At 48.9% G+C, this 16,354-nt stretch overlaps 1 protein-coding gene across 1 annotated transcript; it reads right to left on the bottom strand.

The window, feature by feature from the left end:
• Positions 1 to 1,461: 1,461 nt before the first annotated feature.
• Positions 1,462 to 15,393, bottom strand: LOC140376939 (fibroblast growth factor 12-like). Its single transcript, XM_072462182.1, has 6 exons — positions 15,177 to 15,393; positions 14,097 to 14,207; positions 12,789 to 12,892; positions 9,814 to 10,012; positions 2,561 to 7,557; positions 1,462 to 2,306 (listed from the first exon to the last, which is right to left on the bottom strand). Exons 1-5 carry the CDS (start codon positions 15,373 to 15,375, stop codon positions 7,382 to 7,384), a joined length of 789 nt encoding a protein of 262 aa, XP_072318283.1. The 5' UTR covers positions 15,376 to 15,393; the 3' UTR covers positions 1,462 to 2,306; positions 2,561 to 7,381.
• Positions 15,394 to 16,354: the final 961 nt, after the last annotated feature.

Here is a 16,354-nt window from a genome sequence, read left to right as displayed (position 1 = left end):
CTGGTTTGGACCTGGTTTAGACCTGGTTTAGACCTGGTTTAGACCTGGTTTAGACCTGGTTTAGACCTGGTTGTACTCGGGAAGCCACATCTTTTCTTTGGTGTTAAATGTTTGAGAACCACTGGACTGGACTCTTCCCAAAGCCTGGGCGTGGCAGGGCATCCAGGCCGTTTTACAATGTTCATGTATTTTAGTAATTAACCCTCATTTACTGCCTCACTCAAGCCAATAGTTGTGACGCTTGTACGTTCTTTTTGAGCAGTAAAAGTCGTGGTTCACATGTGATTTCGAGGTGAAATCATCCTCTGTGTTCTGAGTTATGTTTGTACAAATTAAAATGTTTCCTTTTTATAAATTTTTCATTATTTCGTTATCCACAAAAGGAGAATGGAGCTCCGTCACACCCACAGCCACAATGCTGCATGTCCTTCCCCACTCTCATCCCCTGTTCAAGTCTGTGGTCCAAAAAAACCATAACAATAAATAAAAAACAGGCACAATGTATTCATCTGCAACAGCTCCAGGGTGAGATTATCATGGTTATGGTTTTAGGGTGAATAATGGAGTTTTAACCCAAACTGGATCTCACCACATAATCATAATCTTAATAATAATAATCATGATAATCATAATCATAATAACCATAATATGCTCGGATCTGATTTAGTTTAGTTCCTGTCAAGCTCAAACTATACGAGGAAAACAGTATTTTAGAGTATTTCTAGAGTCCTGTTCCAGCTTCATGGTCCTCTACTGGGCAGTGTGGGAGAAGTGTCTTGCCTAAGGACACAACAACATTCCCTCTAGCGCCCCCTGTGGCACCTGACATGGTATGATATACGACACGGGCTATAAACCAGCCTTTACCGATGCAAGCCTTCTGATTGGCTGCCGCGCATGTGTCAGGTGGTGCGATGACAAACCAGCCTTTACACTTGTGAGATGATTGCGCTGCACGTCGAGATTCTACCGTATTTTCCGGACTATAAGTCGCACCAGCCAAAAAATGCAATAGAGAAGAAAAAAACACATATAAGTTGCACTGGAGTATGAAATGCGGTTGCAAGTGTGAAAATAACAAATCATATCACATATAAGTCGTTCTGGAGTATAAGTATAAAAGTATAAGTCGCACCCCGGCCAAAACTATGAAAAAAGGTGCGACTTATAGTCCAGAAAATACGGTAACTGAACTGTATTTATAGATGTTGTTAAAGGGCCAGTGTGATTAAACTGTGATGTTGATGTTGAATGGAAGAAAGTGATCGAGTAAATGAGTAAATAAATAAATAAATAAATAAAAACAAGTCTGGGGTGTGTTCCCTGATCGACCACGCCCTCTGAAGCTCTCTGTGCTCTACACGCGCCGTCCGCCCGGAAACATCTCCAAGGTTACGCAGTGCAGCTTTACCACCCGGCATGAATGTGACAGGTGCAGGGTGAAGAAGAGGCTCAGACAGGTTCAGACAGGTTCAGAGTTCTGTATTGGACTCGTGAGAAACAGTTTTTGTCTTTTTATTTTACATTTGGAACATTACAGATGGTTCTGGTCCATTCAAACTGGAAGACTTCCTCAGATCAGCGTCGCCGCGTGCAAAGTCTCTGCTCGCCGCGGCCTCGACCTCCGTCTTGACAGCTTTTGAGACACTCGGGAACGGCTTTCGAGTCCGTCGGGGCGGGGCATGCGGGGGTGTAGCTGCGGGGGGGGGGGGGGGGGGGGCGTGGCTGAAGCTCGGGGTTTGTCGGAGTAAAAGGAACGGTTCTGCCAACGGGAGACGCACGGCAACTGCTCCGAGTGTCGGGTTTTAGCTCGGGATTTGGTGAAAGAAGCTCCCAGTTACAAGGAAACACTGGTGCTTTAGTATTTACTCACAACTACAAGGTCCCTGGTGCAGTAGAGGTTCTGCAGGCGACGCCAGAGCGGACGAAACTCCTGTAGAAGCTCAAACACGTGTCAAAGGTGAAAGAGCTGCAACAGTCTGAGAACAAATATAAAAGTGAAATGCTGAGTTTGTATGTGACGTGTAAAAGCAGAACGTGTGCTAACAGGCGCTAACGCTGCAGCTCCGCCCACATTTATCGCTGACACACTTTGGGGTCGCACACAGTTGAACTCATGACTTTTCTCTCCTTCAATGACAGCTGGAGAGTGGAAGTGTTGAGTTGAAGTGGCCTTTATCTCCCCCTGTCGTTAGCGAACAAGCTAAAGCTAAAGCTAAGCTAGCACAGAGACAAGCAAAAGAAACACATGATCAGTTTGTGCTGCTCTGAGTTCTGACTTTTAGAAAAGGATGTCAGTGCAGAACCTCTTTCACCAGTTGGTTAGACCTGGTTCCAGACCTGGTTCCAGACCTGGTTCCAGACCTGGTTCCAGACCTGGTTCCAGACCTGGTTCCAGACCTGGTTCCAGACCTGGTCCAGACCTGGTTCCAGTCCTGGTCCAGACCTGGTTCCAGTCCTGGTTTAGACCTGGTCCAGACCTGGTTCCAGTCCTGGTTTAGACCTGGTTCCAGTCCTGGTTTAGACCTGGTCCAGACCTGGTTCCAGTCCTGGTTTAGACCTGGTCCAGACCTGGTCCAGACCTGGTTCCAGACCTGGTTCCAGTCCTGGTTTAGACCTGGTCCAGACCTGGTTCCAGTCCTGGTTTAGACCTGGTTCCAGTCCTGGTCCAGACCTGGTTCCAGACCTGGTTCCAGTCCTGGTTCCAGTCCTGGTTCCAGTCCTGGTCCAGACCTGGTTCCAGTCCTGGTTCCAGTCCTGGTTCCAGTCCTGGTTCCAGTCCTGGTTCCAGTCCTGGTCCAGACCTGGTTCCAGTCCTGGTTCCAGTCCTGGTTCCAGTCCTGGTTCCAGTCCTGGTCCAGACCTGGTCCAGACCTGGTCCTTGGAGCAGTTGCTGTGACTCTGCATTAAAGGGTGAACTGGGTGGATGAGGTTCAGTTTGACGAAGGCGCCACACGCTGGAGAAACAGGAGCGGTGCAGGTCTGAGGTCAAGAAACGCCATTTTATTTTCGGATAAAGATCTCGTTCTTTCAGTCAAGGATCAGCTTTGTCTTTTTAACCTGACTTTTTCTTCATTTATTGCTTTTTGGCCACATCCGATAAAAAGAAACTGCTGAACTGTTTGAATATAAAAATAAAGCTGTAACTCTCTTGTTTTCAGTCAAATCAAACATTCTGGGAGGAATCAGAGTCAGATTGGACTTTCTTTTAAATGGATTCAGCCCGAAATCTTTTACTTTATTACAAGTCCCTAAATCTCATGTTTATTTCATTCAGTTTTAGCGTTTTTTAAGGCAATGTCCAAACTAGAGTCGAACAGCTTCACTCTGACTTATCTTTAAAAACAGAGGAACTAAACAGACCAAGATCTTTGAAGAAACAACTGTCATTTAGCTCTTGTTTGACTCTTTTAGACCAAAAATCTGACTTTATGCGACGTCAATTTGTTGCGCTAATGATTATCACGTTAGCCAATCCCGCCATGTCGATTAAACCTTTGTGATTTACTGAGCCGACACGTGAACCACGACAAACGACGCTGTTCAAAAGAGCAGCCGCATTTTAAAACCACAATTTGGCTTTGCTGCGGCACGTTTTGCATGTTCTGACTAGCGTTAGCGTTAGCATTAACATTCAGGTCAAACAAAATGGAGTCCGGCCGATCTGAAAACAACTGAAACACGGGTTTTACGTGTCTTAAACTTTGTACATGTTTGGTTAATAATAATGCTTATAATGTTTTTAGGTGATTTTGAGCATTTAGTGATTATATTAATAACCGAGTAAAGTCGTGGAAAAGGTGAGTGACAGAAATCGCAGCTTAAATACTTACACAGTTTAACATTTTTATCACATACTTTTACTATCGTTATTTGAAGTCACAGCTCGTGTTTTTCCAGCGTGTCGGATTCTTTAAAGTCATTTTTAAAACACGTTTCGGGGCAGTGCCGTTGGAAGCTGGGCAGTGATCGAGTGTTGCGTCGTTTCCTCCCATCGACCGACGCCCGAACGCACCAGAAAAGAACAAGGAACTCTGGGAAAACGCGAAATGAGACGGAGGAAAAAGGTGAAGCGTTCGTCCTAACACTCAGCAGACTCTGTTTAGAGCTGGTTTGGACCTGGTTTAGACCTGGTTTGGACCTGGTTTAGACCTGGTTTGGACCTGGTTTAAAGCTGGTTTAGACGTGGTTTAGACCTGAATTTCAAGTTTTGCTTTACATTTTACTCTTTGTTCAAGCGTTTTTTCCAAAGACTTGAGTCATCTCTTTGTACTTCTACTTGAGTAATATCACTTTCTCCTACTTGAATGTGTCTGTCTGCCCTTTCCACCTCTGAACACATCGTGCATCACATTCGAGTCACACTTTTTTCGCTGCCCTTTCCCTCCGTCGTTTGCAGAATCGCGAGGACGAGCGTGTGAAACGGGGGCGTGTTCGGGCAGAATCATTCGCCGTCGTCAGAACTAAAGAAAAGTGCGACGCCGAGTCCACACTTCAGATCCCAAACTCCAAACGCGTTCAAGGCCAATGGGCCGTACATCGATTACAATATCGAAGGTCTCCCAGCGATCTTCGTCTGTTTCTGAGTTTGAACATTTTAGCTGATGTTCGTCGAAATTTGTCATTGAAGTTTTGATTAACCGACTTGAGGTCGAAAGAGTTTTACGAATAATTTAGACAGAAGAGACGGCTGGAAGACCTGAACGCTTTTCTTTCGGACTGAAACGACTTGAAGGTGCACAAACGCGTCTTCAAACCGCCCATGCGTTTTCCAATTTCCCGCCGTTGCGTACACTCGGCCTCGGCATCGTCGGAGCATTCGGCGTTTCAGATTCGAGCGTTGCGCGGGCGAAGACGCGGCGGTGGCGGCGGACGCCTCTGCCGCTCCCGTGCAGCGCTTTTCTCAGCGACATTTGAACATTCTCCAAAAACAGTTCGGTCTCGTGTCGGCAGTGACAAAATAACAAATGACTTTCAGATATTCAGTTCTTAAACGTGTCCAAAGTGCTCACATTGTTTTGTCCGAGAGTTCTCATCTGGACTCGGTGAAGTCTCAGTTTCGTCCTTCTGAAGTTCTGGTTTATTCCATGAATTTAGGACCACGTTTAGTTCTTTTCAGGCCCTTGTTGAGTCCTACTTTGGACCCGTTTTGGGCCTTTGTTTGGGTCCTGTTCAAGTCCTGGTTTAGTCCTGGTTTAGGTCCATGTTCGGTGTTGGTTAAGTCCTGGTTCCGTCCTTGATTTAGGTCCTGCTTGGGTCCTGCTGAAGTCCTGGTTTAGTCCTGGTTTAGGTCCTGCTTGGGTCCTGCTGAAGTCCTGGTTTAGTCCTGGTTTAGGTCCTGCTGAAGTCCTGGATTAGTCCTGGCTTAGGTCCTGCTTGGGTCCTGCTGAAGTCCTGGTTTAGTCCTGGTTTAGGTCCTGCTGAAGTCCTGGATTAGTCCTGGCTTAGGTCCTGCTTGGGTCCTGCTGAAGTCCTGCTTGGGCTCTGCTGAAGTCCTGGTTAAGTGCTGGTTTGGGTCCTGGTTTAGGCCCATGCTCAGTCCTGGTCTGAGTCCTGGTCCGAGTCCGTGGTTCGGTATCATGTCTACATTGCTTTTACTCCACAAACATTTCTTGTCGATTTGGTTGAACGCAAACGAAGTCACGTGACAGTGAAAGCTCGATTGTGATTGGACGAAGAGACGCAGAGAAACAGGAAGCAGCGTGGAGGCAAAAGTGCAGAGTTTCAAATGAATTCAGGCTTAAAGCTTAGAATGTTTTGTGGCGATGGACGGACGACGAACAGAACGAGGATTTGAGTAGTTTGGACTCGTTTGGATGTTTTACTTTTTTAATGTTATTATGGCAATAAAACCCTTTTTAGTCCTGGTTTAGACCGACTTTAGACACTCGTTTTGTCCGGGTTCACTCTTGGTTTAGTTCTAGTTCAGTCCCTGGTTCAGTCCCTGGTTCAGTCCCTGGTTCAGTCCCTGGTTCAGTCCCTGGTTCAGTCCCTGGTCCAGTCCCTGGTCCAGTCCCTGGTTCAGTCCTGGTTCAGTCCTGGTTCAGTCCTGGTTCAGTCCTGGTTCAGTCCCTGGTTCAGTCCCTGGTTCAGTCCCTGGTCCAGGTCCTGGTTCAGTCCTGGTTCAGTCCCTGGTCCAGTCCCTGGTCCAGTCCCTGGTTCAGTCCTGGTTCAGTCCTGGTTCAGTCCCTGGTTCAGTCCCTGGTTCAGTCCCTGGTTCAGTCCTGGTTCAGTCCCTGGTCCAGGTCCTGGTTCAGTCCTGGTTCAGTCCCTGGTCCAGTCCCTGGTCCAGTCCCTGGTTCAGTCCTGGTTCAGTCCTGGTTCAGTCCCTGGTTCAGTCCCTGGTTCAGTCCCTGGTTCAGTCCTGGTTCAGTCTCTGGTTCAGTCCCTGGTTCAGTCCCTGGTTCAGTCCCTGGTTCAGTCCCTGGTTCAGTCCTGGTTCAGTCCCTGGTTCAGTCCCTGGTTCAGTCCTGGTTCAGTCTCTGGTTCAGTCCCTGGTTCAGTCCTGGTTCAGTCCTGGTTCAGTCCCTGGTTCAGTCTCTGGTTCAGGTCTTGGTTCAGGTCCGGTCTCATTCATTCTCGTTAAGATTTTTCTTTCATTATAAAATAAAGCTAAACTAATAAAAAAACATTTTTGTCACATCTACAAACGAGTCAAAACTGTTCAAATCGACATAAATATTTAAATTTCAAGTCTTTTTTTCATTTGTTTCAGCGACAGACGCCACTTTTGCATAAAACGTCCTCCAGCGTCAGAGTCAAAGTCTCATTCTACAACAAGTGTCTCCTTTTTGTGACATCATCAGAGGAGGTCAGCTCCAGATCCAGGAACGAGACGAAGGAAAGAAGATCCAGAGGAGGAGGAGGAGAGGAGGAGAGGAGGAGGAGAGGAAGAGGAGAGGAGGAGAAGAGGAGGAGGAGAGGAAGAGGAGAGGAAGAGGAAGAGGAGAGGGAGAGGAGGAGCACAGGAATAAGAGGAGCAGAGGAGAAGAGGCTTATAAGAAGAACCAGAAGAGGAGGAAGAGAGAAAGAGGAGGAGCACAAGAAGAGGCGGAGAGGAGGAGCAGAGGAGGAGGAGGAGGAGCAGAGGCTTAGGAGAAGAGCCAGATCACGATTTCATCACGATTCATGTACTTTGTATTTTTCTATATCTTTTGAGAAGTAAATAAAGCTTTCTGAACGTTCACACACTTCGCTGTGATTGGATAAATCCAGCTGTCACTCCATGAGGCTCCTCCTCCTCCTCATGGTCAGATGTTTCTTTTGCTCTGTAAATGGCTATGATCCCTCATCTTCTCCTGTCGCTCCGGTCGCTCCTTGCGGTCCTTGACTCGTCCTCTTCCTCCTCCTCGTGGTCAGGTGGTTCTCGCTCTCTAAATGGCTATGATTGTTGCTCTTCTCCTTCGCTCCGGTCGCTCCTGGCGCTCTTGATGCTCTTTCCCTCCTCCTTGTGGGCGATGGCTCTCATGCTGCGCCCGCTGTTCAGAGTCGGGCTGCGGGATGACTTGAGCAGCTTCTCCTCCAGCTCGTGCAGAGACGGCTCCTTGTACATGCACACTACGACACAAACACACGCCATGTCAAGGCTTTATTCTGCTTTGTCTCTAGTAAAGGGCGTGTCTGAAGGGGTAAAGGGCGTGTCTGAAGGGGTAAAGGGCGTGTCTGAAGGGGCTGGACCGTCTCACATGAAAAACAGAACTATGATATATTGATGTAATAAAGTCAAATCTATTTTGCTTCAGCAGATTTATTATAAAAGCCTGTGTTCAGAGACCACTCCCCTTTCTCTGTATCCAATTATAAATAATTCTCAGAGAAGCAGGAAGTGCTAATGTTTGTTAGCACGGTAACGTTTGTTAGCACGCTAGTGTTTGTTAGCACGCTAACGTTTGTTAGCACGGTAAGGTTTGTTAGCACGGTAATGTTTGCTAGCTAAACTGGCTCTGGGCTCAGAGACCTTCACGTGGGGAATATTGATGCTCAGCATGAGGTAACTGAGCTACATTTGGAGCTGTAAAGACTTTAACATGAAGTAGTTTCTGTTTTTCACAGTTTCAGTAAACATCAGGTCCCGCCCCTTTAAACCAGGTGATGACATCATGAAATTACTCTAAAGACCACTAGAACTGAAGAGATTTCAGCGGACCACAGTTTTAGAATCGTTTAACCTTCCATGAGCGGTGTTTGAGTGACAGCTGCAGCCTGGTACTCCTCCTCCTACAAAGGCTGCGCCAACTGGGTGTTGAGGGCTCTGCACTTGACTGGCTCACATCCTATCTCACCAACAGGCAAGAGTTCATTTCCCTCTCCGGTCACTCATCCACCCTCTCCCCAGTAACGCAGGGGGTCCCCCAGGGCTCAGTCCTCGGCCCCCTCCTCTTCATCTGCTACATCTTCCTCCTTGGTCACATCCTCCGCCAACTCAACCTGGACTTTCACTGCTACGCTGACGACACCCAGATATACCTCACCACCAAATCCACCCAAAACCCTCCCCTCAGCCACATCGAAACCTGCATCTCTACAATAAAATCATGGCTCACTCTCAACTTCCTCAAACTGAACAGTGACAAAACAGAGCTCCTCCTCATTGGCACCAAATCCACTCTCAATAAAACTGGTCCCTTTTCACTCAGCATCGACACCTCGACCATCATCCCCTCTACCCTGGTACGCAATCTCGGTGTCATCATGGACCCCACCCTCTCCTTCACTCCCCATGTCAGCCACATTGTCAAGACCTCATACTTCCACCTCCGCCGCATCGCCAAAATCCGACACTGCCTCACCCTCCCCGCTGCTGAATCCCTCATCCATGCCTTCATCTCCTCCCGCCTTGACTACTGCAACTCCCTCCTCACTGGCATCTCCTCCCATTCCCTCCACAGACTCCAAATGGTCCAAAACTCTGCTGCCCGCCTCCTCACCCACACCCGGTCCCGTGATCACATCACTCCCGTTCTCCGCTCTCTCCACTGGCTCCCCATCAAGCAGCGCATAAACTTTAATATACTCCTCCTCACCTTCAAAGCTCTTCACCACCTTGCCCCCCCCTACCTGTCTGACCTCCTCATCCCCCACCGCCCCACCCGAGCTCTCCGATCCTCCTCCTCTCTCACCCTGACTGCACCAACATCCCGACTCAAAACTTTTGGCGACAGAGCATTCTCCCGAACAGCACCCCGACTCTGGAACTCCCTCCCCCAACCTGTCCGCCACTCTCCCTCACTCACAACATTCAAATCCCGCCTAAAAACATACCTCTTCACCCAAGCCTATGACCTCCCCTACCCCTAGCCTCCTCTACCCCATTGCCTACACTTCTACCCCCTGTTACATCCCCATCTTTTTCTCTCTACTTCTTCTGTCTTGTTCATTTTATCTGTATATTAATGTGTTCTGTACGTGTTGTCCCCCCTGTCTGTAAATACCCCCCTTTTTTATTATGTTCAGCGTCTTTGGGTCACTGAAAAGCGCTATATAAATAAAAGTTATTATTATTATTATTATTACTAAAGTAAACATTCTATCACATTTAATGAGGCAGCAAAGACTAAATCTGTAATAGTGTCGTGTTTAGTCAGACACATTGTACTTTAAATATTCATCACATTTACCAACAAGTATTTAGTTTATTATGAGGTTGTGCTAATTTCAGTGCTAATTGCTAACGATAACATACTGTTTTCTAACTGCTCAGATGTTACTCTGGTGTACTCGAGTAGTTTCACTTCCAAAACAGCCCTGGATGTGATGTTTGGAGGCTAACGCTAACGTGGAGGCTAACGCTAACTCAGAATAGCGGCCACGCACCTTGGAGGGGCCGCGGGACGAAGTGCGAGCAGGCTTTGGTCTTCTTCACGCGGTTTCCCTTCATGATGACCCCGTCTTTGTTGAGGCCGAGGAACCAGGCGCGGCCGGACTCGTGCTGCCGATATATCGTGGACGAGTAGATCACGTAGTAGTTCTCGAAGACCGACTCCTTGAACTTACACTCCGGGGTGAACACGTCCTGCAGGGGGCGACAGAGCGGCAGCCAATGAGAGAGAGGCACTGGTTCACACTGTAACTCTTTGGGTAATGAGTTTTCTATTTTTAATTTGTGTTAATTAGAAAAATAACTGAGCACAAATGATACATTTCTAAAACTTCAAAAGGTAATGCGTTGTATTGATTTAAATAAATAGTTGGATTTCATTGACATCCACCAATATTATACATTTATAAGTTTTGATTTTATTTTTTTTGTATTAATTTGCAAAGATAGTATTTTGATTTATTAAACAATATTTTTAATGACACTTTCCTCTGAGACACTGATTTATTCATATAATTATAACATATATATATATAATTATATTTGTGTTTTTACCACTTTTATTAATTCTGTGAACAAACGGAAGTTACATCTTCCGTGGCTGTTATTTAAAGTAAAACTGACTTTATTACTTTGAGTGACAGAAACGTCCTGGATTTAAATTCTGCTTCAGAGAAACAGAACTATCAGAAGGAAAGAGTGGAAATCGTTGCTTCTTCCAAAAAAATTGGCGGCGTTTTTAAACAAATTTGTCATGTCAAAACGCAGTCGGCAGAAACGGAACCTTTGGAGGAACTTTTTCTTTTCTGAGAGGTCTGAGGTCCGAGGTCCGAGGTCTAAAGGTGCGTCCGAGGTCTGAGGTCTGAGGTCTAAAGGTGTGTCTGAGGTCTGAGGTCAGGTCTAAAAGTGTGTCTGAGGTCTGAGGTCAGGTCTAAAGGTGTGTCTGAGGTCCGAGGTCAGGTCTAAAGGTGTGTCTGAGGTCTGAGGTCAGGTCTAAAGGTGTGTCTGAGGTCTGAGGTCAGGTCTAAAGGTGTGTCTGAGGTCTGAGGTCAGGTCTAAAGGTGTGTCTGAGGTCTGAGGTCAGGTCTAAAGGTGTGTCTGAGGTCTGAGGTCAGGTCTAAAGGTGTGTCTGAGGTCTAAAGGTTTTACCCTTTTGTCGTGGGCCTCCTGAGTTTTTCTTTAATTTCCATCGTTATTATTCCGAGGAAACGCGATCCGTCCGAGTGTGAGACGATCTTCTCTTTGTCACATTATTTCTGTCAAAGTGTCACAGGATCAGGCTCATTTGGGACGGATCAGTGGTCCAGCCCACAAACCCGGAGGTCACGGCTTAGATCCGCCGCGGCAGAACAAAGGTCAAACCTCCACTAAAGTTGGGGCTTTTGAACGTTTCGGGTCGTAACGTTAGACGAAGCGGAACAGGTCTAATTATGGGCGAATGTTCCTGTGATGTTTGGACAGAAATATCCGAGTGAGAAACTGTGAAAGAGTCAGATGAGGAACTCAACACTTCTATTTGTGTCAGGATCATGAGGCGTTTGTTTGGCCTGCAGGTGGCGCCCTTGTGTACACGTGTGCTCTTTACCGCACGTCTTTTGCTACAACAAGATGTATTTCATTAACACACGCAAATATTTCAAAGCAAATATTTTTAGACATTAGAACGTATTTACAACGATCATTTGGAATTGGGTGTTTGTGGATAAGTCTGAGGTCTAAAGGTGCGTCTGAGGTCTAAAGGTGCGTCTGAGGTCTAAAGGTGTGTCTGAGGTCTGAGGTCAGGTCTAAAGGTGCGTCTGGGGTCTAAAGGTGTGTCTGAGGTCTGAGGTCAGGTCTAAAGGTGCGTCTGAGGTCTGAGGTCAGGTCTAAAGGTGTGTCTGAGGTCTGAGGTCAGGTCTAAAGGTGCGTCTGAGGTCTGAGGTCAGGTCTAAAGGTGTGTCTGAGGTCTGAGGTCAGGTCTAAAGGTGCGTCTGAGGTCTGAGCTCTAAAGGTGCGTCTGAGGTCTGAGGTCAGGTCTAAAGGTGCGTCTGGGGTCTAAAGATGTGTCTGAGGTCAGGTCTAAAGGTGTGTCTGAGGTCTGAGGTCAGGTCTAAAGGTGCGTCTGAGGTCTGAGGTCAGGTCTAAAGGTGCGTCTGAGGTCTGAGGTCAGGTCTAAAGGTGTGTCTGAGGTCTGAGCTCTAAAGGTGCGTCTGAGGTCTGAGGTCAGGTCTAAAGGTGGGTCTCAGGTCTGAGGTCAGGTCTAAAAGTGCGTCTGAGGTCTGAGCTCTAAAGGTGTGTCTGAGGTCTGAGGTCAGGTCTAAAGGTGCGTCTGAGGTCTGAGGTCAGGTCTAAAGGTGCGTCTGAGGTCTGAGGTCAGGTCTAAAGGTGCGTCTGAGGTCTCAGGTCTAAAGGTGTGTCTGAGGTCAGGTCTAAAGGTGCGTCTGAGGTCTGAGGTCAGGTCTAAAGGTGCGTCTGAGGTCTGAGGTCTAAAGGTGTGTCTGAGGTCAGGTCTAAAGGTGCGTCTGAGGTCTGAGGTCTAAAAGTGTGTCTGAGGTCAGGTCTAAAGATGCGTCTGAGGTCAGGTCTAAAGGTGCGTCTGAGGTCTGAGGTCTAAAGTGCGTCTGAGGTCTGAGGTCTAAAGGTGCGTCTGAGGTCTGAGGTCTAAAGGTGTGTCTGAGGTCGTCTGAGGTCTGAGGTCTAAAGGTGTGTCTGAGGTCTGAGGTCTAAAGGTGTGTCTGAGGTCTGAGGTCTAAAGGTGTGTCTGAGGTCTGAGGTCTAAAGGTGTGTCTGAGGTCTGAGGTCTAAAGGTGTGTCTGAGGTCTGAGGTCTAAAGGTGTGTCTGAGGTCTGAGGTCTAAAGGTGTGTCTGAGGTCTGAGGTCTAAAGGTGTGTCTGAGGTCTGAGGTCTAAAGGTGTGTCTGAGGTCTGAAGTCCCTCACGGATGTCGAGTGGTTGTTCCTGGTTGTTCATAGTTTGATGAAGTAGGTTCTGACCGAGGTGTAGAGGAATCCCTCGGCGTTCATGGCCACGTAGAGTCCGACCTTCACGCCCTGAATGGCCACGACCCTCAGACCCACAGGAATCAGGTTAAACAGAGCTGAAACACACACACTGTGTTAGGTCTTTGTTCAGGGCCTCGTGGTGTTCAGTGTCTTGTGGTATGTTCAGGGCCTCGTGGTGTTCAGGGCCTCGTGGTGTTCAGGGCCTCGTGGTGTTCAGGGCCTTGTGGTGTTCAGGGCCTCGTGGTGTTCAGGGCCTCGTGGTGTTCAGGGTGTGTCTCGTGGTGTTCAGGGCCTCGTGGTGTTCAGGGCCTTGTGGTGTTCAGGGCCTCGTGGTGTTCAGGGCCTCGTGGTGTTCAGGGTGTGTCTCGTGGTGTTCAGTGTCTCGTGGTGTTCAGGGCCTCGTGGTGTTTAGTGTCTCGTGGTGTTTAGTGTCTCGTGGTGTTCAGTGTCTCGTGGTGTTCAGGGCCTCGTGGTGTTCAGGGCCTCGTGGTGTTTAGTGTCTCGTGGTGTTCAGGGCCTCGTGGTATGTTCAGGGCCTCGTGGTATGTTCAGGGCCTCGTGGTATGTTCAGGGCCTCATGGTATGTTCAGGGCCTCGTGGTGTTCAGGGTCTTGTGGTATGTTCAGTGTCTCGTGGTGTTCAGTGTCTTGTGGTATGTTCAGGGCCGCGTGGTGTTCAGGGCCGCGTGGTGTTCAGTGCCTCGTGGTGTTCAGGGCCTCGTGGTGTTCAGGGGCTCGTGGTGTTCAGGGCCGCGTGGTGTTCAGTGCCTCGTGGTGTTCAGGGCCTCGTGGTGTTCAGTGTCTTGTGGTATGTTCAGGGTCTCGTGGTGTTCAGTGTCTTGTGGTATGTTCAGGGTCTCGTGGTGTTCAGGCCTCGTGGTGTTCAGGGCCGCGTGGTGTTCAGTGCCTCGTGGTGTTCAGGGCCGCGTGGTGTTCAGTGTCTTGTGGTGTGTTCAGGGCCTCGTGGTGTTCAGGGCCGCGTGGTGTTCAGTGCCTCGTGGTGTTCAGGGGCTCGTGGTGTTCAGTGTCTTGTGGTATGTTCAGGGCCTCGTGGTGTTCAGTGTCTTGTGGTATGTTCAGGGCCTCGTGGTGTTCAGGGGCTCGTGGTGTTCAGGGCCTCGTGGTGTTCAGGGTGTGTCTCGTGGTGTTCAGTGTCTCGTGGTGTTCAGGGGCTCGTGGTGTTCAGGGCCTCGTGGTGTTCAGGGTGTGTCTCGTGGTGTTCAGTGTCTCGTGGTGTTCAGGGCCTCGTGGTGTTCAGGGCCTCGTGGTGTTCAGGGCCTCGTGGTGTTCAGGTACTCACTGTAGTCGCTGTTCTCGTCTTTGCTGCCGCTGATGTTTCCGTCCGTCAGCATCTGGAGATAAAAGCCCTGCTCCGAGAAGAGGCGCGTCACAATGCCCTTCAGCTGCTCGCCTGCAACGCCAGAGGACAGAGGGTTAGACCGGGTCTGGAAACGGTCTGGACCGGGTCTGGACCCGGTTGAACAGCAGCGTGTCCTTTTATCGGGTGTGGAAAAGACAGCAATAAATGAAGAAAATATAAAGAAATAACATAAGCATAAATGGGTGCAGAGAGGTCTGGTTCAGACCCGGTTGGTTCTGGTCTGTAGTTAGATTCTGACACAGATCAGAGCAGCAGAAATAGACTCCTGAGGGACAAAGTCTAAATGTGAAGAGCTCAGGCCCAGCTCCACCTGCAAAGTCTTTACCCACGAGGAAATAAACAAAAGCTAGCTCTCCCTGACATGCTAATGTAGCACTGAACATGGCACACGAGACGTCCAGATCTCTACCTCTGACTCACGGTCTACGATGGTTCCTTTTGGTTCTGGATTGATATGACTCAATCTGGAAAGACTCTCTGAAAATGATCAGAACGTTCAAACAAATACTTCACTCTGATTGGTCGAAGCGTCACACAGGCAGAACAAGCCTTTAGTCGACTCAGAGAAGACGTGTTTCCCTCCACGACAGCTCTAAACCTCTGGAGTCACCATTTGTGTTTTGGTTCTTTTGAGCGCACACACCTGTCCCTCCCCTCAAACGTCTGGCCCCTCACCTGCCTCACCTGCCTCGCCCCGCCCCTCACCTGTCTCACCAGTCTGGCCCCACCCTTCACCTGTGTCGTCTGTCTGGACCCGCCCCTCACCTGTCTCAGTGGTCTGGCTCCACCCCTCACCTGCATCACCTGTCTGGCCCCGCCCCTCACCTGCATCACCTGTCTGGCCCCAGCCCTCACCTGTGTCGTCTGTCTGGCCCCGCCCCTCACCTGTCTTACCGGTCTGGCCCCGCCCCTCACCTGCGTCGCCTGTCTGGCCCTAACCTGCGTCGCCTGTCTGGCCCCACCCCTCACCGGTCTGGCCCCGCCCCTCCCCTGTCTCACCTGTCGCCCCCTGAGCCGGTGGGCGCTTCTTGCCGCGACACACCCGGATCTTGGTGCAGAGGCGCAACAGGCGGCGCGGACACAGCCAGCGCTTCTCTTTGGTCGGACTTGAGCGAAGTTTGTTTGACGTTTTTCTCTCCGTGTTCGTTTCTCGTGCCGCTCGTCTCTGACGAATCAGAGAGCTCGCTATTGCTGCCATGGCAACGCATCAGGGACTCTCACCCAATCAGAGGATGCGGTTTTATCAGGCTCAATGACATTCTTCGTCCAATCAAACGCTCCCAAACAAGCAAACTTCAGCCAATCACACGTCTCGTTTCACCAGTGTGATGTTTGTGTTTCCTCAAAAGAGTCACGTGACTTTGGAGCCAATCAACAGGAAGCTTCAATTTCAGTCAGAAACACTAGTCACAAAGCGAATTAATTTAGCACAAATATTTAGTCCTGGTTTAGTCCTGGTTTTGTCGTGGTTTAGACCCCGTTTAGACCCCGTTTAGTCCTGGTTTAGTCCTGGTTTAGACCTGGTGTAGACCTGGTTTAGACCTGGTTTAATCTTGCTTTAATCTTGGTTTAGTCCTGGTTTAGTCCTGGTTCAGTCCTGGTTTAGTCCTGGTTTAGTTCTGGTTTAGTCCTGGTTCAGTCCTGGTTTAGTCCTGGTTTAGTCCTGGTTTAGTCCTGCTTCAGTGCTCGGTGGTAAATGGAGTCTGACTGCAGCTGCTTCTTCCTTCTCAATAATTCACAAAGATGCAGGAGCAAAAACATCATCCTTTAGATCCACAAACGGCTCTAGAGCTGAAGAAAAGAGTCCGGACCAAGAACTGAACTAGTCCAGACCGAGTCCAGAGGAAGTCCACATGAGAGACGAGACCAGAGACAGGCACAAGATCGAGACGGAGAGAAGAAGAAGATCTGAGCAAAGGATGAAGAAAGAGAGAGAGAGACGCACGGATGAATGAAGTGATGAGCGAGAGAGAGAGGGGGAGAGAGAGCACGAGAGAGAGAGGGGGGAGAGAGAGAGAGAGCACGAGAGAGAGAGAGCACGAGAGAGAGAGGGGGAGATGAGAGAGAGCGCGAGAGAGAGAGAGGGGGGGAGAGAGAGAGGGAGAGAGAGAGAGGGAGAGGGAGATGAGAGAGAGAGAGATTTTTAGATATGATTTTTAGTAGAAAAAGCTTCAGTT

This window comes from Eucyclogobius newberryi, unplaced genomic scaffold (assembly GCF_026437365.1).
Source record: "Eucyclogobius newberryi isolate DKJ021-1_F unplaced genomic scaffold, fEucNew1.0.hap1 SCAF_10, whole genome shotgun sequence".
Classification (NCBI taxonomy): Eukaryota; Metazoa; Chordata; class Actinopteri; order Gobiiformes; family Gobiidae; genus Eucyclogobius; species Eucyclogobius newberryi.
Note: the sequence above shows the minus strand (reverse complement) of the source record. Positions and strands in the feature narration are given on the sequence as shown.

Excerpts from the sequence above, each read along its gene's own strand:
- LOC140376939 (XM_072462182.1), bottom strand. The coding sequence starts at position 15,375 with ATGGCAGCAATAGCGAGCTCTCTGATTCGTCAGAGACGAGCGGCACGA. Across the intron at positions 12,893-14,096 it reads AGACGAGAACAGCGACTACA|CTCTGTTTAACCTGATTCCT; the intron begins GTGAGTACCTGA and ends TGTGTGTTTCAG. Across the intron at positions 7,558-9,813 it reads CGTCCCGCGGCCCCTCCAAG|TGTGCATGTACAAGGAGCCG; the intron begins GTGCGTGGCCGC and ends TTTGTGTCGTAG.